We start from the raw sequence: 23,497 nt of genomic DNA on the forward strand, positions 1-23,497 counted from the left end.
TCTCCATTCTGTTAATCTTAACAGGAGGGGATTGGAGTGTGAAACTGCCTGTGTGTAAGGATAAAATCCCGATTTATTAAATGTTGTTAGGTCCAATGTTACTGTGGTTCCTGACAGCAACAGACTGTACAGGGATTTTTTGAGTGCTCCGAGGCTTGATGCACCATGTGACAGTTCATAAACGACAGGGAGGCGCCAGAGGCTGTTGGGACACACGGAGGTCCAAGGACACAGTTCACATCATGAACGTTCCCTAAGGAGAGGGGACATGAGCACTGTTGGGCCAGGCACTGCAATGTGGCACGGGACGGGAACAGAGACAGGTAAAGGGAGCTTATGGCTCTCCTTCCCAAGAAACCCGAGACTGCAAAGAAGATGGGGAAAACAAATGCCACCGCAACTTTGTGCATCTGTTCCTTAAGCTTTCGGTCAAACGGGCACCCCAGATGTACTGGTAGCCACTTAACTGGCCCAATTTTTGACTTAGTGATAACTAAACCAAATCAAAGCAGGACATGGGATTTGGTCTCTACCAGCATGTCTCTTCCAGTGCATTTATGGACATTTTATTCACTATGTACAGGCATCTTCTAAGGACGACTTGCTGATTAACACACATGAAGCTAACATAGTTGTAGGAAAAAACTGAAAGGATAACTCTGATGAAGACAACATATGACATGAGACAGTCAATACCTAAGGCAAATCTCTGCAGTCGGTAACTGGAGATCCCTGGCCTGTGGGCAGAGGCAGCCTGGTGAAGAAGCATCACACACATACCATCTTGACAGCCTGGGCAGATCTCCCACAATGTTTTCTGTCTTAAAGATCTCATGCTGTTCCGAGCCCAGCACCTGCTGGCCACTCTGCTCTACCTCCCAAAGAGCTGAAGGGATTATCATTTTATTTCCCTCAGGCAGTTTCCAAGGAACCCAGCACAGAACATGGTCTGTTGTGTTACATACCATTTCAATCCAGTACAGTAAGGCAGTTCCCGCTTCTGAGCTTACAACTTAAGCATAGGAGACAACAGGTCAAATACAGGCTGAGAGCAGAGGGACACAGATTAATGTAGCAGCTCATCAGTAGAATAAGTGCTGGCAAGTTTCTCCATTAGCTCTATATGCAAGAAGAGTTGTAAAGACAGATGTGAAGAAAAAAGCAAGATAGCTATCTCTGAACATGTTTCAAAAATTATTGTCCCCAAGAAGGGAAACCATTAAAGTTATTTGAAAAGAAAACAATCAGGTGATGAGCACTGGTATCCAGTCTGCATTTAGGCAGGAGCTTAGTATTCAGGAAGGAGCGAGAGACAACAGGCAGAGCAAAAAAGCTACGAAGGCCATGAACAAAACAACAAATAGGCAACGTCTGGTATTGCAGAGGAAGTACACGGCTTCAGTGAGAATATCTAAGCAACAGGCAAAGAAAGCAATCCTGGCAGCAGCATGCTGAATATTTAAGATGCTGTATTTGTCGGTAGAAAAAAAGGATGTGAACTGACTTAAGATGCCTGAATTTCAGCTGTGTTCGTGAACAGAAATGATTCTGTTGTAGCTCAGAGCTATGATGCAGAAGACATTGGCAAGACATCGGTGCAACTTGTGGCAAGGTGACACACAGACACTGGCCTAAGGGATGGAGAGCGTGGTACTGTTGTTTGTGCCTCTTGCTTTGGGTAGCCTCAACATAAGTTAAAGAGTCCTAAGTTTAGTTCCTCCTCAGTATCAAAGTGGGCCCATAAAATTACTAGTAATTTTGAAAACTGGGGCGGGGCTCAACTAAATTTCAGAACACAACTGCTCAAAATCAAAACTGTTTCTGCTGCTTAAGAGGTGGAATAAAGGAATAGCAACAGAAAAATGAGAAAGCTAACTGAAGCAGAGAAGTAAGGGAGAAGATGGGATAATACGATAAATACTTAAATTACCTTTGTACTGTTTTTATGCTCATCCTGACAACCATTTTGGATAGCTCCTTCGTCTATGCTGACATCGCAGTGGGGAACAAGGGTGGTACTACATGAAGGGCAAGGCTGCAATGAGACAAAAAATTTTAGCCAGGAACATTCTGGTGTCTTCGTAGTATTATGCAATTTATAATTCAGTCCACTTGTATACTTGCGGCATGGTTAGAAGATAAACAATGCTACAGAATGGGAAGCAGGGAGCAAAATTTGACTGGAACAGAACACACCATTTAAAAAATAAATCACAGATTTTCTGTTTACTGAAGCTAAATCTAATCCAGGAAAGCTTTACTGGTGTAAGATCACGGATATACTGTAATCACTGCATACTAGCAAAGGGCCTGCCCAAGAACGGAACACTCTTTAGTGAGAGAAGTGTCATTTTCTTGTTTAAAAACTGCCTGCAAAAGGGTTTGAATGGTATTATGAGTGAAGACTTAGCACAAAATGCAGCACAATTCAAAAAAGCATGAAACATCACAATGCATTATGAACGGTACAGGGAAATGGAAAGCAACAAATCTGAAAGTAATAAAGGGAAATACTTTTTCATATAGTGCTTTAAGACAGTAGAGAGGAGCTCAAGCTATTGTACATTATTGAAACCAGACATCCAGCAAATGCCACCACAAACAAGGAAAGCAAACCCACCAGGACTTGTAATAGCTGCAGGTTACACGTTTGGGAAGTGACCTAAAATGTCACACTTCGGGTTTTAAAATGACCTAACCCCTTGGAGTTAAAATGTCACCTTCTTAAGGGGAATTAATCCCATATCTGTATCTTGCAAGTTCTTCATACTTTTCTCCAGGCCTGGAACCATACGGGCAGGACTCTGTCCCCGCTCCCTTTGGGCAGCCGGGTCAGTGCTGCCAGGCTCGCAGGCTGGGCCAGGGCCACCAGGCACGGGAGCCGCACACTAAATCCAGCACACTATGTACTCAACGGTGGTAGGTGGTCCGCTAAGTATCTTGACAAATTTTCCAACAAGTATCTTAAGTCTTTTGTCCCAAACTCAACACCTCACAACCGTTTTATCTGTTTAGTTTGGACTCAGGAGGGACTTGTTCAAACCTCCATAATCTATCATTCTGGTCCAAAACCACAGCTACTTTTGCCTTCAGGTTGACTCTTTATTGCAGAGACCAGCACGTAAGTCTGTTCAGAACTAGCCCCTTTTCTGTCTCTGCCGTCACATCTGAAACTGAATCACGTGCACGTTTAATTTTCAGGTTGTTGCGGCGCGGCGTTTCTCCCAGCCCGCTCCTCCTGCGGCTGCCAATGCCCTCAGCACCCAACGACGCCTCTCAAAGGCTTTCGCAAGGACGCTGAGTCTTCTTAGCGGCCAGCAAACCATCACATCGGCTGCTCCACAGCAGCACAGTCCAAGCTGGGGCACTGAAACTACTGTGAGTTTCCTAATCTGGCATCAGATAAGCAAGTTACATCCAGTTCTGAACCCGTACAGTCTGAACAAATACAAGCACACTTGGAGAAATTATGAAGTTGGTTCTCAAATGGTTTTGTTTAAAAGTAATCTAGAACTAAATATAATGAATGCCTTGGCCACTTTGGGAAAGGCAGTATCAGGCTGCTTTAAAAATGAATGTGACAATGGGCTAATAAGCCTTCTGTGCTCCTAGACTGTTAGTTAGCAGATTTATCCATGGCAAAAGTCAGTTCATGGTAATCAAAACCAAATACCTCTAACAAAAAATAAGGAAAATACTCCCTGTTTTATCTTGCTAATAAATCAGATGATCACCTCAAACACTTGACTCCTGGGGTTAAACAAGAACACAAAAATCTCAGAAAATAAGCCTGAGCTTTAGAGAAGAGGTGGAAATCTGTCTTGATGTACCCTGTGTGTTCAAGTCACTATAATTAACTTCATTCTCTGTTGCAGACATTCACACAAGCTCAGTGCATATGGGACCTCATCATGACGGGTAATACCTTAATGCACTTCTGAAAAACACCAAGACAAGAAAAAGTACTTTCTGTTTTCATAACAAGAAATGATTAAGACATTTTAACAACAGCTTATGATTCACTGTCAAGTAAGGGATTTTATAAAATACAATCAGGAAAATGAACTGAGAGCAAATCCACGTAAGCAGGTTACAATGTTTTCATTGAAAAGAATCAGCTGCTACGATAGATTTACTTATAGATTTTAGTTTCTGTCCTCATAATTTTACTTATGTACACGCATTTTATCAACATTCATACTGCAGCAAGGCTTGAAATTAAATGGACAACAGATATGCTGGAGGAGAGGAGGAAATGTAATTCCTTTCATGGATCAATAACTGCTGCATTCACCTTCCTGACTTTTCTTAACTAGAACTGCTACAACATCTGTTCAAGCCCAAAATGCGAAAGTCATCCTTTACACCCAATACGGCCGCTTATTCCCTTTAAAACAAAAATATTTCAACTTGCCTTTAATTTTGCCCCTCCTACTTAGTCTCTCTTGCAGAGCTGGAGTCATCTCCTCCTACACTGACACTGTTTACAGCTTTGTATTTAAAACAGTTGGCATGTAAGTCATTATTCTTTTGCAAATTATTATCTCCAGACTCTACCAGCAAGCTGCAGGCTTAAAAAAAAATATTAAATAAAAATCATCCCTCCCTTCACCCCCCAACAAATCTGTAAAAAAGAAAAACACTCCTTTTCAAAAATCATGCTTGAGCTGTGATTAAATTGCACAGTTATTATTTATGGGGATTTATATATATATAGATGTAGTTGTTTTGGGTTTTTTAACACTGTAAGGCCTATTCTAGCATGGCTGGCAAATTAAACACTCGTTGCAAGCTTGACCCAGCCTTCTCGGTCCGCAGGCACTCCCACAACACGCAGCAGAGAGAAGGCTGGTGCACACGTGCACTTGAAAGCGTGCTGCGGGGGCTGGAATACCTGTCCCAAGCCATGCTGTGAGAAGCAAGTACACTTTGCGCTCCTGTACTGCAACTACAGTGACAGAACACGTTTTTAAGTAAGTGCTCGGCATTGTCGCGATTGCTTCCTCACTATGCTATCTGCATATCAAATCCTAGCTGCAGTCAGGCCAGCCCTGTAGTTTGCTGTAGTTTCACGGCCCTCTGGTTACAGCTTACTTTGCTGTCTCACACTAACAGAGCGTCCTTGCTTTCTCTCAGAACAGCACCCTTAGTGTTAGGGTTTTAATCCCTCCTCTCTCCTCCCCGCTCCACAGACAGGCAGCTCAGTAACACTGCTCCACCTGGTCCCTTTGTCTTCCTTCACTACTTGAAATAAGAGACTTTCTGCCCCTCACTGTCACACCCGTACCTCTGCATGACTGGGCAGCACAGACGGGCTTATTTGCACATATACCCACTGACTGCTCCCAGATGTATCTTCCTACCTTACTCACTAGTACCTTCTCTGAAAGACAAGAGAGAGGTGCAGAGCTGGACCCCGAGGGATGCAAAAAGTATTCTTTCTTACACAGGAGAAGGAACAGAAAAGTATCACCAGTAACCTGGATGCAGTCAAACCACATACAGTGCATATTTTGGGGAGGGATAGATGGCTACAGTTCCCTTCTGTAGTTAAACAGTCCTGCCTCCTCTAAAGAAGCTCATTTAACTTTGGACCATATCCTTGGGCCAGCCTTTCAGCTGATCTCACTTGTGATCCATTGTTTTTACTCCAAAACTTAAAATCGGGCACAGAGGCAGGGTTAAGGTGCCCTACTCATACTCTCCTGACCCAGACAACATACTAACCACAAAAATGGAGTAGCATGGAAGTCACCCCATATCCACACTGTCATGTCTATCTCAAAAGAGATCCTCTCAGGACTAAACGCACTGAGACAGTGACCTGCAGGTGACAACCCATGGTTCTGACATTTGTGCCCACCTCGGGCAACCCAGGGCGAGGAACTCTTAGCACAAATGAAAATAGAGAATAGACATCTGTTGTTTGGGAAATCTGTTCTGAGCTGGAAGATGGAGAGTAACAGCACAGCTTCAAAGCAACACACATTGTTTCACAGATTTCCTTGTCAAGAGATCTTGTGAGAGGTGTGAACATAACAAAATGTCATCGTTTCTCTAAGCTGAATCCACACAAATCATGGCCCTCAGTTATAGATACAGGTTTCTAGAGCAAGTAGCTCAAACACTATCTCATAGCCTACCAGAGCAGTTTGTCCCACAACACAAACAATCCTGTTATCATTCTGCAGGGATGCCTGTTACACACTCCTATGAAAGGGTTCACAGGTACGCTACATGCACAAGAGAGGAACAGCAGAAGCAAGGTGCAGCAAAGCAGAAAATCGCAGAAGTTACAGTAGCTGCTTAAAGTATATTCTTTATCCCCTCTAAAATCAAGACCATTGAAAATGCAGCATTGACCTCCAAGTCCTGAAATATTAAAAAAATTATTTATTTGAAACCACATTTAAAAAGCGTTCACCTTACTTCAGGGATTGCTTGTCAACTGGTGAGGCATTTCACCTCAGAATTTTTTTTTTCTGTCCCTCAAACTACATTTTGTCACTATATGTATATGCACACATATACATATATACACTCACAAATATATAAACCAGTGCCTAAGCAAACCTGTGATGTTTTCCCATCCGCACCTCTCTCCCTGGTTTGCGCAGTTTGAGATCTACACTGCTTGGCTTTGAAACAAGAACTCACCTTAGGTTTTTCTGCATGTTTGAGAGTCTTTGTCAAGTCAGTGGTGTTCTCAGCTGACGACGCTCCCTGTATCCTGGCTCCATCTCCAGGTTCCAAGCCGGGCAGCAGCGTTTGCGAGCAGCTGCAGTGGGGCTCCTTCACCTTGTGACCAGAGATCAGGTAAGTCTTCAAACCTACAGAAAAAATAAACAGTCAGAACCACAGAAAGACCAAAATAACAACCACCAGGAATATAAAGATGCTCTGTACAAAGTGGTGGCAATTAGGATTGCCCAACATCTGCTGCTGTCCCAGACACAGGAGACTAACACAGCAACAGCCAGGACTGACATTATTGCATTTGCACTCGTGAACTTCTGAAAAACAGAGCTAAGACCTTACGTATCCACTTCCAAGCTGCAATTTGAGCTCTCATACTAAGTCTTTACTTCCGCAAGGGATTTGCAGCCTGTTTTTCAGTGATATCTGTATAAATATTCTACTTCTGAAAAATGACATGTATTCCTCCACTTGTACTCTCCATTTGTCAGAGATATGTTGTGAAGATTGCTTCATGCTGGTAGCACATTGAGAAAGGAAATGGCGTTTAAGTGAGAGAAATTCTGATGGGTTTTCATAGTTAGTGCAGACTTCACATTTTTAAAGAACAAAATCAATCTCTCTCATGTACACCCACACGCGCTCTCTGCAACTGTTGTACGAATTGAAGCGTAATTGGAAAGCAGATCCAATATTAAAGGCCAGGCTGGTAAATACCATGTTGTGTCAAGCTGAGCTGTATCAAAAACCTGTTCAAAAAAGAAAAGATCTGAATTCCATTTAGAATATTCCTTATTTTACTCCCTTGAAACTTTGCATTGTGACGTTTTGGGTTATTTCTAGGCACAAAGACTAAGAAGACTACTAACCACACTTCTTTCTGAATTCAAATGAGTTAATTTTATTGCCACTGTATGGGCAATCTCCCACTCGGCAAGGAAGGGCACTGTCGTGCTGCCGAAAGCACGGCGGTCATCAGCTCGCAGAACTGGAAAGCGCTCGCTGTTCTGTGATGCCGGAGCCTGCTGTCCCGCGTGGTTCTGCAGCCGACCTCTCGCTCACGGGGTGGCTGCTGGGCTTGCATTCGGGTCAGCTGCGCATCGCCCCCTCCCTTGTCCTGACACTTGGCACCAGCCGCCGCCAGACACGTGACTGTCACAGCCATCGACTGCGCTCAATTGCCTCCGTCCATAGGAGGAAAGCTGGAAATAAATATGTCAAGCTGCAGTCCTTGGAAGAGGGCAGGTTTCTGTTCCTTATGATAAGGTCGTTGTCTCATAAACTTCTTCACGGGCAGAAAATCATATTCTATAAACCATTTATTTTGGTCTGTAATATGTCACACGGACAGCACTCTGTAACCTTTCCAATAAAAGTCAGACATACTAATAACAATCTTGCCACTTCTGTTTATTCCACCAGTAACTTAAACTCCTGAACACTCCTTCAACCAACACAGAAACCCACATCCATATCAACCATTTCAACCTCAGGCTCAAAAGCCGCTGGGAAAGCTACGGTGCTGTCACACAGTGCCCCAAACTCTGGAGCACTCGCATGTGAATTTGAGATGTTACACTATAGCCAATCTTTATTTTTATACCATTTATAGTAGCACTTGGATTTTATTTGGCAGTGCCACTTAATAAAATCCTGAGCTGCTGCTGGCTTCCAGATGTAGGGCTGTCTCCTTCGAACTCATATTGATGGGGGCTGTCATTTAAGGAACTCACCACAATCGGCTTACAATTGTATGTTTGCTGTGGTAAAAGCTGGAGCATTAAGATTACTACTCCTATTTTCAAAAGCTACCTTAAACAGGATTATTTTACCATTCCTATTATTCCTCTAGTTTTTTCCTAAACCACCACTTAAAAAATAGATGTATTTTTGTAAAGGCACTTCTTATGTTCTTACTGCACTGCGTGGCATAATTATTTTGTCAATCTGTTGCATACAGTAAAATTATCTCCAGTTTGAGCTCCACACTGAGGAAAAAGGGTACAATGCGCCAGTAACTGTAAATGTGTTTGGGAAAGCAGAACCCACTCTTGCCCCAACCTGAAAACACAGTGGCTGCAGATCCCGGGCTCTGCTGCTCGCACCCGCTGTGTCCCACAGGTTTTAGCCACAGGGTTTAAACTTGGCTAAAAGGGCTGGTCTTTGGCACCAAGAACTGTAAGGATCTCTTCATTAACTCCTTGTGCTCTCCAGCCCCACCACATCCACCAAACAAGGAGCGTTACTCAAAATGGGTAATCAAGTTCTTTCCAGAACTTGACTAACATTGCCTGCCTAATACTTTGTTTGTTATTAAATCCTTCTTATGATAGCAAAATTCAATTTGCTTTAGTATTCCTTGTCAATCTGTGACACTTCACAAAGCAACTCCTTTGTTCAGTCTGAAATATTTCAGTATTAAAAAAAGGGGTCATTAATTCAGTAGAACTGTATCGATAAAACGAAAATGTAGTATACAAGAACAGTATTCTTCCTCCTTCTACATCTCCAGTGAATTACTACAATCAACACTGTCATTTTCCATACAAATGGTGTACGGAGTGAAAAACAAGCACACCACCATGTAGCACGTTTAAATCAATTAGGTAACACAACAAAATTAAATGAATAATACAGCAATAGAGGAGCTGCTATTTTATGTGAAAACCAGCAAACGTGGTGCAATTTTTGGTGTGTGTTGCTGCGCAACGATGTAAGTCAAGACATGGCAATGAAGAAAGTGCTACAAGATGCTTGTACTGCTATTTATAAAGGCAAAGCTCACCCTTTGTTTCCCTCCTGCCATTCCCAAGCTTATACTCACTCCCTTCCCTCAAATTTATTCAAAATAAATGCTCAAAAATAACACAACCTCAAGCTGCCTGATAGCAAGTCTGTACTCTGGCAGGTTTTATCCTGCAGTGCATTTCTGCCTCTTCCAGAGATGGCTCTTGGAAACAAAGACAGGGAACTGGCTACAACAATGCAGCCCCAACATACCAATTTAATGTATATAGTGTTTCTGCCTGGGGGAAAAAATGAGCTACATCATTTATCTTTGAGAAGCACAAGCCATTTCCTTCACTTGCCTTTAAACGTTATAAAGAGTAACAGCTCCTGCGTGCTGAGCTAAAACGCTCATTTATTGAATTCAACCATTTTGAATATGGACATGGCAGTGTTTGTGAGGCGCATTTTTGACCAAACAGTTAACAAGTGAGATCTCCACAGAACTGCAGTGGATTTTAGTCCTATTACCACTGCATTTCAGAAGCTTTTGGAAATTTCTGTACTTGGCTCCTTTCTTTTCTTTTGACCAGTGGCACTTCTCCGAACTTATACAAACAGAAAACCATCCCAAACGTTGAAAAATACTAATAACAATTAAAAAAAACATATGCACGCACTCACACACGAATTATTTTCTCTATGCATAAAAATAAACAAAGATGTAAATAAGGCCACGTATAAACATCTCTCTTCAACCTGGTTTTGGTGGCCCTGCCAGTGCAGGTCAGACCCAGCTGGGTCGGGCTGGCGCTGGAGCTGTGTTTGCACAGAAAAACTGTCCCAGGTCATCAGTGGGAAGTCACTTACTGGGAAGGAACAGGGAAAGGGAGAGATGTTCTGGTGCTTCAGGTCCTTAATTAAGTCATCAATTTCCTTCCCTTCAGTTCATTTATCTCATGACTTCAGGACAGAAGCTGCTGTTAGGCCAGTCTAATCTGATTCGTACCTCAGCAGAGGGCAACCCACCATGCCTTGTTTAAAGACGGGATGAGTTCTCCCCCAGGAGATCTCAAAAGATGAGGGATTAATACAAAAGCTGGTGAGCAATTCCTTGGTAAGATAAGATCCAGGTTTCAATTTTTGATGCTCCACCTGTATGGAATTGAAACTTTTTAGCCTTCTATTGACAGTGGACAGGAGAATTACTTCACAGCAAGCTTTTCACATCTCTTCACACTTCAAATGCTTTTGAAACCCTTTTTAGCACTGATTCTCAGAGACACCAAAAAACAATGGCAATATTTTAGTCATGGTCTTACTGATTCATTTAATAAAAATATAATCTCACTCCGATTATATATTCCTGTTCTTCCCTCCATGAATCACTTCACTTTTTTAGTTGCAGTACAGAGAAACAGCATTTAACTAGCAGATGACATCCCTTTTCAGAATAACTGCTTCCTTCTGTTCTCTAAGACTAGTAACACTCCCTGCTTGATGTAACAAAATCCAAATTATATTAATTATGCCTCTTTTACCTCTTAACAATTCTCCTTCATTATTTATCTCTCCAGCATTTCCCTTAGTGTCTACACAATTAAATAATTTAATCACATTACTTTCCAAATAATTATTAAGTATAAATTTACAAACCTAATTGAACTTGATTTTCACAGCCCTCTACTTCTATAGTATCTTACCTCACAAAGTCAGAATTTGCAAGAAAACTGTTTCATCATGTAAAAAGCAGTGACTGTGACTCCCATGTGAGAGCAAGCTGGACACAACGAGAACATGAAATGCCGCTCCAAATACATGTGCGCTAGAAACCGAAGGACAGAAGCTTTCACTTCGTATTTCACTAGAGAGCAAATCTGAAAACGATGGATCGAAAATGTAAAATCCTTTTCCTAGACAGACTCCGTAGCCAACATAAGACTGATCGACTGAGGCATCTTCAAAGAGGTACCAGTGACCAATCTGAATGTTATGCCAAGAACAGTACAACTTTAAATGTAAATAAGGGTTATTACTTCTACATTTTTTTTCCATTTTACAGTCTTAATTTGGCAAAAGATTGTTACATTTAAGAAGTAGCTTCAGCATGGTTTTCTTCTTGAAGCTTCTAATAATGTAATGATTACAACACTTGCTTATGTCAAAACGAAGAGAAGCAAAAGCTCCGAGGAATGTCCTCACCTAACAAGAGCACCTGGTAAATACAAACTGGATCATCTAAGGGGCTGTGATATCCCTGCAAAACATCTTTTGGTCAACTGCACTGTCACAGTTGTGAAAGCAGAAATCCTCTGCTCTAGTAGTTATTCTACATCACAACTCGCTGGAGTTCCTCTGACTTTGAAGCTCAACTTCACGCTTTTGGTTTTCAGAAAGTTCGGCTTGTAAAGGCCTATAGGAACATTTTGAATTTCAAGGAAGCAACTACATTGTAATTAGATGGCTTGGAGAGAAAAAATTCCAACAGGGAAAAAAAAATAATAATGATTTGCTAAAAAATTAATCAATTTCTGCTGGAACCTCTGAAGCAGCCCAGAACTCGTGGGACTGTGCAGAAAGAGGCCACTTACAGGACAAGTCCTCCCTGAAGAGGTGTCAATGGGGAGCGAACCAAACATCCGCTGCCCACGCTGAACAGAGGAGAGTGCAGAGCTTCCAAGGCAGAACCTTCCAGGCTCCCCAAAGGCATCAGCCCAGGATGCAGAGTTATTAGCCTGATCTTCTACTGCAAGAGGAGCAGCTTTTCCAGCAAGCTTACGAGATGCTCCAAGACTGGAAACACTTGCCTAACCCAGGCTGCCAGCAGTGCCTGACAGGCTGTGCCCAACAGACTTTACCCAATTTCCTGAACGAACTACGGGCAGTCTGATTTAAATACTAATACACACAGCATTTAAAAAAGTGCTGTTCTCCCTCACCCATCAGGAAGATCCAAGAAAAAGGAAGGAGCATTTAACTTGATATTTTGTCTTTACGTTTAAATTTTACTCCAGCTCCAAGGCTGTAATAGCTCCCACCCCACACATATTCACAGGTGCTTCTGACCATGAACTCACAGTTCCCTCATTTTTACTTTTTCTAGACCTTCACCTTCTTCACCACCTCCCCAGATAAACTGAATAGGATTTTCAGAGAGGAGTAAAACGTATTTCCATAACCCTACAGAGCAAACGCACATTTACTTTACTATTTTAGACTACTTCCCCGGAGTCACTGAGAATTGCTTCTCTTTCAGGCACAGCATCTCTCTTGCTGTCCTTCTTCCAGGTACCAGGGGCAGGCCCAAAAAGGCTGCACCTCTCCCTCGGCACACAACTTGATCTCTCAGGTTCCGCAGGTGAGCTTAGTGCTGCCAGGTATCAGGGTGGCAGAGCTGCTCCTTGCAGGAGACCCCAGACAGACGGGTCCTGCCTCGCACGGTCCCTTCCTATTGTCTCCACACCCCAAAGCAATCTGGTCCCGCAGAGCCAAAGTCAGCAGGCTTCCTCACACACAACTGGGGAAGACTTCTATGTTAATTCTTATAAGCCCTAAACAAAATGCCTGCACGTTTCTACTGCTCTTGCATGATGTATGGTTGGTGTGCAACATTACACACCACAACGGTTTACCAAACACTCCAATATTATTAAATACAAGCCCCAGAACCCCACATTATGATACCCATCCTTCTTGAAAAATAGTGGTGGAAGCGCCAGGAAAGTCAGGCACAACGCAGCCACTTACCAGACCAGTAGGATATATGAAATATTTTTTATGTCATTCTATGAATATTTTGTTCGAAAGCCCTAACAATATTCTTAAGAATTGTCCTGCTGTAGTCCTGAATTTCTCCAGATATTTTAGCAAGAAAGCTGTAAACCAAACCCACATCACTGTCATTCCTATCAACAGGCATTTTCTGCCACTCACATTGCAGGACTGTGCAAGATGACACTGGATTATTTTACAAGAAACAAAACTAATTTTCTCCCACCTGCAAAGCTGTATTTGTGATAAAGCCAGTCCTGTCCTCCAACCCGCAGAAACCACTTCCAGCTCAGAAAAACAACAAAAAAAGCAGCACATACCCAAAACACCTGGATTCCAACAGATCAGCCTACCTAGAAAAGCACTTCATATGTACGGAGCAGCATTTCCTGTGGCTAAAGTTAGAAAGGGAATTTATGAGCCAACTTGTTATCCTAGGTCTCTGGAAAGCAGCAACAATGATAATAAGAAACAGAACTTTATAGACTGAAAACACAAAAGAAACTCCAAAAAACAAAACCCCAAACCTATCTTCATAATCTCCAAAGATGAATTGGAAAAGGCCAGAGAAACCAGAGGCATCTTCTATATTATGGAAAACCATTGCTCAACAAAAGAGGCAAAGAAAAGTGTTTACTTTTGAGCAGCAACGGTAGGCTTAGAAAATGCTGATCAACAACATATGTGTAATTTTAGTATTTAAAGTTTGCCAGTTTTAAGTGGGGAACCCTATACCTGATCCCACAATCTACATTTGTAGCTAAACCGGAGAAATCAAGTTGCAGACTGCAGGTCTATCCTCCTTCAGTCTCTTTAACGTTTTTCTCACCTGTGTAAGGAAAAAACAAACACCAAACAAAACCCTGAAAAATACTGGGGAGAGAAACGCCTCGGCAAACCCAGCTCAAACACCATTGTCTAGCTACCACCGTTGGCTCAGGAACATATTTACATCCACCTTTTAAAACTCTACCAGCAAAATGAAAGACAGGCTGGTGAGCGAGACCCGTCCTCATCCTGGGGTTTACAACTGCCCTTATTTACTTTCTCCTCCACCAGCTTTGCCGGTGCCCACGTGCCACTGATCATGGCTTGAAAACAAATGGCTGACGAGTGCACTCACTGGAATTACTCTTTGAGTTTTGAACTAATTTTTTACTCGCCACAGTTCACGACTTGACACCTTAACAAGAGAGAAGAGTCCGTTTGATTCAGAAGGCTCACCTGGGATTTTTCAGTCCTGCCAGGGCAAACAGTGCGCTCCACGAGAGAAGCCAGGAGCCCAGCAAATTTAGCAACGTGTTGCAGATAAAAAGATTATCTCTGTCATAAGGATTCCTCACAAAATCTAAGAGATATAGGATGTTTCTACATTTAAAGCAAAAAGATGGCCTGACTCTATGACTGTCTGGCTTTTACTTACTGCTCAGTCCTCCTGTAAACTCGCCTGCAGTCTTGGCCTCTGCAATACCTTTGTGAAAACAAATGCCATGGTACAATTACATGCATCGAAAAGCATCTGCTATTATCTTATCGGCATTATTTTTTTTTCACATTTATTGACTGTCCCTTTGCCCTCTGTGTTAATTTTAACAGCTGTGAAGGAATCAGTATGATGAGGGAAAACAAAATTTTTGAATACAACTGCCAAAACAAGAGTCAACCAAGCACATGCAGGCATGGCTTTTTCACAGGGTTCAAACTTCTTCAAAAATGACAATATTCCTACCACAGAATACCTTTTCTGAAAATATACCTAAAGAATAATGAATTAGAAATCAAATCTAAATATGAATGCAGTCCGTTTAGAAACTCAACATTTGCTTCACTGGGTTGCGACTGAGGAGCAGACAGGACACAGCAGTGGGTGCAGACGGAACAACGCCAGCCCCAGGAACCCCCTGTGCAAGCACTACCCGGCTCCTACACCCACGCACATGGAGCCGTACAGCCCGCTGTGCGCGGCTGCGCTGATGTAAAGCAGATGTCAATACATTTCTGTTACACAACGTGCCTGTTTCGGCATGCTAGGGACTCTGTTCTTTAAGAAAAATGATAAGGTGACAACACTGTCTTTTGAAGACATTAAAGACATTACAGTTTTTTGTTTAGCGTGCTGATGTGGGTTTGGGGTTCCCCCCTCCCCAACTCATAGTTGACAAGAGTGTACCTCAAAGTTCAAGGCTGCTTAGCCTTCCATTTTAATAAATGCAGGACCACGCATCGAGACCCAGGAGTTCCTCAGTACCGCACCAGCATTATGTGCATCCCTGTACCTAGATTAAATTACTGCAAGGGGTCCGGCCACAAGAACAGCACGGGAGGAAGATGATGGAGGGAGCCCTTGCATGGAGCCCCCTTACAGTCACTTCAATCCAAGCTTTCGGTCACGCATCTGTCAGCGTTTCTTTCCCTGGTGAATTTGCACATGTGGGAAGTTCTGACATTCCAGATCGCAATGATCCTTTGGGGATATGTGGCATATACTTCCAAAACTTCCTTTTATTATAAACAAAAAAGCGTTTCCAACTTAGAACTACATTCTACTGTGGGAGGGAAACAATCAGAAAACTGCACAGAGGATATCTCCAAGGCACGGACTTCAGCCAATCTGTTTAAACAACAGCATTATAAAACAGAGATCTACAGATAGATGAGGATTTTTCAAGAAAAATTCCACTCCTTTAGACGAGACAATTATACAAAGCCATAAGCATTCCAGGAAGACATCCTATATATTAAGTTTTCTTCTGGCTGCCATACCTTAGGAACTATGTATGGCCATACCAGCTTCTGCTAAGTATAGGCAGAATTTAATAAGTTGAAGAGAGAGAGACTCCAAGTGAAAGTTTCACCAGCTCTAGGCTCTTGGGAATGAGAATTTATTAATTTTAAACTAAAAAGGCATGGCCGGATTGAAGGCAGTTAGAAGTTTAGAAGAAATCCCACCCAGGAAAATTTCACTGGGGTCTGGAAGATGCCACCTATCTTCCTGATCGATATTTTAGAAGCGATGAATAGCAAGCGCGCAGGATGCACAAAAGGATTCCAATTAAAAAAACAATAGTCTGATGCAACTGAAGCCTGCTCCGGCCCGTGGTAACAGAGTGAGCTATTGTAGCTCTCAGTACTAACATTTTTTTAATAGACTCCAGACAAGAGCACGCACCAATTTAAACAAGACTTTAGAAGTCTATTTTGTTACACTGGTGCAATCTCTCTGTGTTGACAGGACTACAATCAGGCAAATTCTTTCCCACTTGCATAATGCAGGTAGTCTGGATCTGACATGCTAAATCAGCATTTTATTTAAGCCAGGACAATCCTACGGGCTAATCAGGCCTTCACAAAGTGCCATGCAGCTGCACTGCTCTCTATGGACTTGTAGGCAAGTAAACCTACATCAACTAAGAAATGCAGGCAAACTTACTATGAGCTGGTGGGCTCCTCATGTTGGAACTTTTTTTGGTTGATCATAGTAAAAAATTGACAGTCTGACGTTTAAAAGGTAAACACCGGATGTCACACCGTCATCAGCAGTTTTAAGAATTTTTTTCCAAGCAACTGATCAAACAATATTGAAAACACACAGCAAGCACCCACATCTTAAGTCAAAATGAAAATGTATAATCTCAGGCATCTTTGTGCTCACATACAAGAAGACTAACTCATATGTTTCCAAATATCCATCACATAGTGGTAAGAATGACCCTTCTCATTTAACCTTTCCTCAGGACCGGCTATGCACATGTGGAACTTGCCACCTCTTCCCATTACAAAAAGCAGTAACAAGGTAAAAGTAATTAATTGAGAAGGCATGGCAGGGCTTTGGGAAATGCACACCTCTGGAGCTGCTATGCAACGTCACTGCACACTGGCCAGCTTTGCTCCACGCCTCTCTATTTGCACTGGAGCATCTTAAGGGACAAAAGTAACATTTCACAAAAAATACTGACGGTACCTCAAATAACACTTCATTAACTTGATTAGCCCAAGTCACACTCAGAGAACATAAAAGATGTGTTCTTAAGGGACAAAAAGTAAAAGAAATAAATTTGCATATCATAGATAATTCATGCATGACAAATAAGAGGATATTAATTTTTTTAAAAATTACATCTCAGTTTTCAAAGTAAAAGATCATCATTTTTATCTTTGTCATCAAAGCCTGCCAGCACAGTTTGAAGAATTAATGTTCAGATCAAGCATTTGGTAAATACGTTTTATTGTTGTTAAATTGATTAATAATGATCTTTTCTCCCCCCATCCAAGCTCTGTTTCTTTTCAGCCAGAACTGAAGAGCTACCTAGTGAGCGAGCACAGCTTCTGCCGAGCCTGCAGATAACATTGCTCATCATTGTATTTCAACAACATGGCAATCCAGCAATCCCTGTCCCAGGCTGTGGGAATCGTGCAAGCTTAGAGATATTAATATTTATTCAAATGGGCTACAAGAAATTCAGTAAATAGAAATTACGTTGCACTACTGAATTCAGTCATGTCACAATTCCCCCAACATTGTGCCTTGTGCAATACAAACAGGCGGTTGTAATTCCAGGTAAGTTGTTACTCATAACTTATGCACCACTTGTTTACATGTGGTTGGCAGGTCTAAATGGTTACTAATTCAGTACAGAAAAATAAAACTAATGCAAATAAAACTGCTGCAGGAGGCAGTTCAGAATAACAATATATAGCAGTAGTATAAACACTGGTAAGGTGGTGAAGAAGAAATTCTGAAGTGCAGCCACCACCTAAGTATGTATCACTATGCAGCTGTAATTTTAATTTAATTGGCAAACTCCAGCCACTGAGTATTTACAGTGTTCCCAGCACAAAAGAAAGATTAATTCGAGAGCCACTGCTGAGAACAGCTACTGAGTGTTTTGTCTCCCCCAAGCAGAGAGAATCATCTTTTCAGTTTATTCCCACTCCTTGAGTAAAATATATAAACAATCTCTCCTCAAAATAAAAAGAATTTAAAAGCCACAAAACAAAGTTAAATAGGAAATATTTCCAGGACTATGTTTATTCGCACAGTCAAAGCGTTTCTGAGATTCCTTCCATTTCCTCCCTGTATGACATTCACTCTCTAGTCCTGACACGACACATTGACTGTCCTGTTCCTCTGCACATGGCAGCCGTGGCTTCCGGCTCCAGGGTGGATCCACAGCACAGATCCCTTTTACTCAGGACACGGCACTAAACCCACCGTGGAGACTGACTGTGTGTTGCTACACGTGGAGCAGACCCTCAAGCACACAATGGCTCCCGTGATGGCCGGCTGCAGACAGAACCCACCACCCGGTGCGAAGGCGGCCGTGCTCCTAGCCGGTTACGCCGATGAGACAGACCCGGCAGCCTCTCCACTGGAAGAGTCTTAGCCAACAGCTGATTCTTCTTTCAGCTGTTTTCAGCCTGTGATCCTTAGACTCTGAATTTATGGAGTTGTTATTAAGTGTCTGTGAACAAAAATCAAGGAAAAGGAACCTGCTGAGAGCTGGCTTTGAGTCTCTAAGCATGCTGAAGCAACTCATAGGAGGCTGCAAACCAGAACAGGCTGAAAACCACCATAACAAGGGATCTTCTCTAGGGCATCTTCTACTGCCGTCTCCCATTATATCACTGTCCAATGGAGTACACCACACCTCTTATTACTAGAGGATGACAGGCAAGAAGGGTGATGACTGCCCGCAACTACAAGGACAGAGAACAAACTTTCCGTCATCCGAGTAGCTGTTGAGTGTCTTCCTCCCATCACTCAAAGTTCCCCTCATACAGGAGCCAAACACCTGGCTCAGGAGACATTAGAGCAAAAAGCAGGGATCTTGTGCTGAGAATAAAACCATGCCAGCTCTGGTACCATGCGCTAACTTCAAATGCTCTATCACTATCCAGTTTAGCAACTTGTACTTCACCAAATAATATGATAGATCAATCGTAACTTGGATGAATCATTCACATATAGAACAGACATAATTAATTCTTTCATGTATCCAAATGGTAAATTGCCTGATGAAATTGAGATTTATCACTTGTTACTCAAGAGATTTGCTTGATCATCATTATGTTATGTCACTAAATCACCTAGTGTGAACAACATTAGATAACATACAGTTAAACAGACATTGTCCAAATGCAAGGCCGTTAACATGTTCCTTTGGCTTGTTACTGTGTTTGAAATGAGTTCATCCCCGTACTACAAGCAACAAGTCTTTGCCCAATGCTGATACTCAAACCTAGTTTTAAGACTGAAGGAGATACTAACACCACTGGCTGTAGAAGTCTTTCAAGTGACATAAAACAGATGTGGGTAAAAATCAGCATTTCTGTTTTTCCAAGGTTCAAATATTCCATAAATCATCCATTATTATTCTCCACATTTGGACCCAATCTGGCAGCCTGCTTCATTCCAAAGCAACCCCCCAATAACCAGCTCCTCTGTCAGCTCATGTCCCACATTTGATCTCCTCCTCCTTTCCAAAAACATTCTCAGACTTTGTGCTAATAACTGGCTGATTACATTTCAAACTTCCCTCAGGCTAAAAGTTATTACTGGGGAGTACAGGAATGTGTCTGGAATGCAAAAACAACGGGGTGAAAAATCAGTGGGCTCTGAGCTGGTATAAATAGATAGTTCATTACAGAAACTCATCTCCTCACACAAAAACAATACCAGAAGACAGCAGCCCACTATCTCCTCTAATCAACCTGCTGGTGAACTGATTCAGCTGGTCTCCTAGCTCTTAGGAAGAAGCATCTCGTATCTACATAAAATACAATATAAATGATGTTTCTGTGATGCTTATATGCTAGACCCATAACTGCCCTGAGTGATCAAATACTTCACATTTTACAAAGAAATGTGGAAAAAGTTCATTTTATAGAAGGTTTCTTTACGGTTAAATGATAACGTGTAACAGGTTTATTGACAGAAAGTTTTTGTTCTGAAAAGTTACTTTAGTCCATGGGAACTCCAGCATCACCCTCCACCTTGTACTGCCTGAGTATCTTCAAGCAGAGTATGAAACCATGAGATCAGCACACACAGCGTAAAGGGCTGTTCTCTTTCTCAGCCTCCCTGCAAAGGGTGCTACAGCACACAGCAAGACAGTGGCCCTGCAAGGTACCTATATAAACAGGCCCAGGTATGTATGGAAATGAGGGGATCTGTTGGGCTGGTGCTGTGCTGTACCTGCATAACTTAAATCCCTTCTCATTTAGATGTGGAGTTATTAAAAGTATCTTAATCACTATGAAGTAAGGTACAAAAGATACTGGGAAAATTAAAAATCACACTTCAAGTCTCCAGAAGAAGATTCTTGTGAAAAATCTGTATCTCATTGGGGGGAAGGGAGGTGGGGAGAAGCTAAAAAGAGGCCCTAAAACACCAACAATCAAGGGAAAGCACAAAACAAAAAAAAATATCCCCTACCCTACCAAACCTTAACAACGGGCTCTTGGTTATACTTGGCAAAATTGAAAGAAATCTAAAGGCTAAATATTTCCCTGACCCCTGCATTCGCTCTGTACCGCTGCTGCCCTTTGCTGCCAGAACTCTGTTAGAACTGGAATGGGCACCTCTCTGGTCCCATTGCTTTGTAACTCCATCACAACACTTGCCTAACGAAGTCTTTCACGATTTATTTGAAGATCCAAGCATTCAAAACCAAAATTCCTCAATGAAGAATGAAGTATTTTGTGGGGTTACTCTTTCCCTGAGGTTAAGGATCAAGGTTTCTGAGAAACATGATGAATCACGGTGGTTTTAGCTTGCTCATCTTAAAAAGGGGAGGTTTTGTTAATCTGATAACAAGCAATTCTTTTTCCAAAAATATCTAAGAAACACTATGAGCTTGTTCGAATGAGAGCTTTTTGTTACCCTCCCACTTGTATATACCATCTTATGTAAAGGGAGAATTTTATAACAATTGCTGATACTTTCTGTATCACCCTGAGATAACCAGTATTATCTCTTGCTGGTTTAGAAGCAACAGCATAACTAGAGTATAGCAAAGCAGCTGCAAAACTCAAGAGATGCACGAAAGTTTCAAAACAGACAAATCGACAAGTGTTAAAGTTGCCCTTCAATTTACAATGTGCTCCTGCACAAAAACTGAAACTAAACAACCAACCTAATTAAAGACACTGATACCGTGAAATGGTTTTAAACAGGGTACATGACTTATAGGTGAGTTCACAGGTTATTCAGTACATATCTTCCCTGCCACTAATATCAGAACTTCACCTCGTTTTTGTGTACAGTGAGATCTCTACTATCCACGGGCATTTTCCTCCTGGGTGGACTTCTGACTGCACTTCACTCCTCCTGTTGCTCTCGTGTACTTGGCTTCCATAACCAGCAATATAAAAATTATAGAAAAATTCAATGTTAAAATCAAGCATGCTCTCCCAAATGATTAAACCTAAAAAGCTTTGTTAACAACTTTAATAAAAGTTTACTTATTAAAACCAGTTAAAATTCAACAAATATGTTATGAAAATAATTTTGCATATAAAGGAAGACACGTCAATGCTGTGAGTATCATGTAGAAGTGAGAGATTTTTCTCCCTTAGAAAGCATCACTTTAGAAACCTACGATATATATATAAGAGTGTGCAAATATACTTCACTAATACAGCGGTCTTCCACTGAAACTTATAGAATGATTACTTCTTCTGCAGGGTGAAAATAAATAAATAACATTGTACTGAAATGGGCAAGCCAAAATTAATTGCACTATGCAGCTAATGATTTTCGAAGAAGGCTTTGCTGATCTCCCAGCACAGAGCTGCAGCTCTCTGCTTAACAGAAAAAAGCTCAAAAGGTGACATGCCCGGGCAGCAGTTTTTGTTCCATTTGAGACACTTCCTGAGGCTGGAAATCTCCATTTGTGTCTCTTAGGAAAATAAAACTCCAAAAGGAACAGCATTATCCTCCTGCACAGGACAAAATACAACCTAAAACTTTCTGCACTAAACCCATAATTCAATGTCTTATTTTCCAATTAGCTGCCTAGTCCAAGAAGGGACATTTTAATTTCTCATTGATCCAGGCCACTGGAATTTCATGCAAGATTTCACTTGGGAAACTGGAACAGGAGTGTATACACTTACAACTGAGAAAGGAAATACTTTTCCAATAGTTACTGGAGGGCTCTACTGAGTCACCGCCATCTACCAAAGGTTATTACACAACAGCTGAGTGTCCTGTGTGTAGAATACAAAGAATATATAGAATATGGAAATCATATGAGAAGTTATTTTTAAGAAACACTATATGAAGCTTTTTTTTTTTTTTAATTTATGAAGCTGCCACAATCTTAAGGAGCAAGTTCTGGTTTTAAAAGGAGGTGTGTTTTTCATCTTTTATGTCAGAAGGCATATAAGTTGTTTACTTTAGATGAAAACTGATTATTTTAAGTCTGCTCCTCCATTAGCACCCAAGCACAAGCAAAGCATTTGTCTTTTCAGCTGGAGCAGCACGGTGCACACATCCAGCATAGCTGCACTTTCTCTGAGACAAACCAGCACGCACAGAAGCTTGAAAGTAAAAAAAAATAAAAATAGAGCTGTGCTCAGTGAAGCCTGAATCTGATCTTTTGGTGTGAAGCCCGTGCTGCTTTTAGATTGCCACTCTATCTACTGGAGGGTACAGCAAGTTCAGGAAAAGATTTGCCAACCCAAACAGGGAACTGTTGTGAGGACTATCACAACAGCTACGCTTTGTTCAAGATAACAAGGTGATTTCACGAGTTCAACCGAGGGGCCTGTAACAACATCAGAAACCAAATAAGATCTCATGGAAAAAAACAGTATTTCAGAAGACAGAGAACAGCCATCTCAAAAGCAAATAAATAAAAGCGCTGGGTACTGAAGTAAGGCTGAGCCCATTTTGCCTGATGCACTGAAAATGCTGGGTGAAGACGCTGATCCCAAAAGAGAGGAGCATGCGATACAGAACCTGCCCTGAGAAACCAACCCTTCTAAAATGTTTCCATTTATTGTCTCTTTTCTGGGAAAAGAAACTTACAGGACAGCATCATCTTCTAGTCCAAAACAAAGAATCCACTGACCTCCCCAAAGGCTCTTCATTGTCTTTATTATCTGTGACAGCACATGCAACGAGAGCAGCGGCCCCGCACTGCGCCTGCAGCACAACTGCTCGCGCTCTTGCCAGCACCCGCAGGGGGCACCCAGGGTGTTCCCAGCTGAGGAACATGGACGGATGGACAGTCCCTCCTGGGGCACCCAGGGTGTTCCCAGCTGAGGAACATGGACGGATGGACAGTCCCTCCTGGGG

At 41.9% G+C, this 23,497-nt stretch overlaps 1 protein-coding gene across 2 annotated transcripts in view; it reads right to left on the bottom strand.

Annotated features, from left to right (window-relative positions):
- Positions 1-23,497, bottom strand: part of ADCY9 (adenylate cyclase 9) — a 90,933-nt gene that overhangs the window by 39,097 nt on the left and 28,339 nt on the right. Inside the window, exons 2-3 of one of the 2 annotated variants that reach the window (XM_005505623.3) lie at positions 6,658-6,830; positions 1,931-2,035 (exon numbers count right to left, since the gene is read on the bottom strand). In XM_005505623.3, the coding sequence (XP_005505680.2) occupies positions 1,931-2,035; positions 6,658-6,830 (278 nt within the window). The remainder of the gene's footprint in view (positions 1-1,930; positions 2,036-6,657; positions 6,831-23,497) is intronic. The other variant, XM_065030843.1, reaches the window with a different exon arrangement.

Source organism: Columba livia, chromosome 15 (genome assembly GCF_036013475.1).
Source record: "Columba livia isolate bColLiv1 breed racing homer chromosome 15, bColLiv1.pat.W.v2, whole genome shotgun sequence".
Taxonomy (NCBI): domain Eukaryota; kingdom Metazoa; phylum Chordata; class Aves; order Columbiformes; family Columbidae; genus Columba; species Columba livia.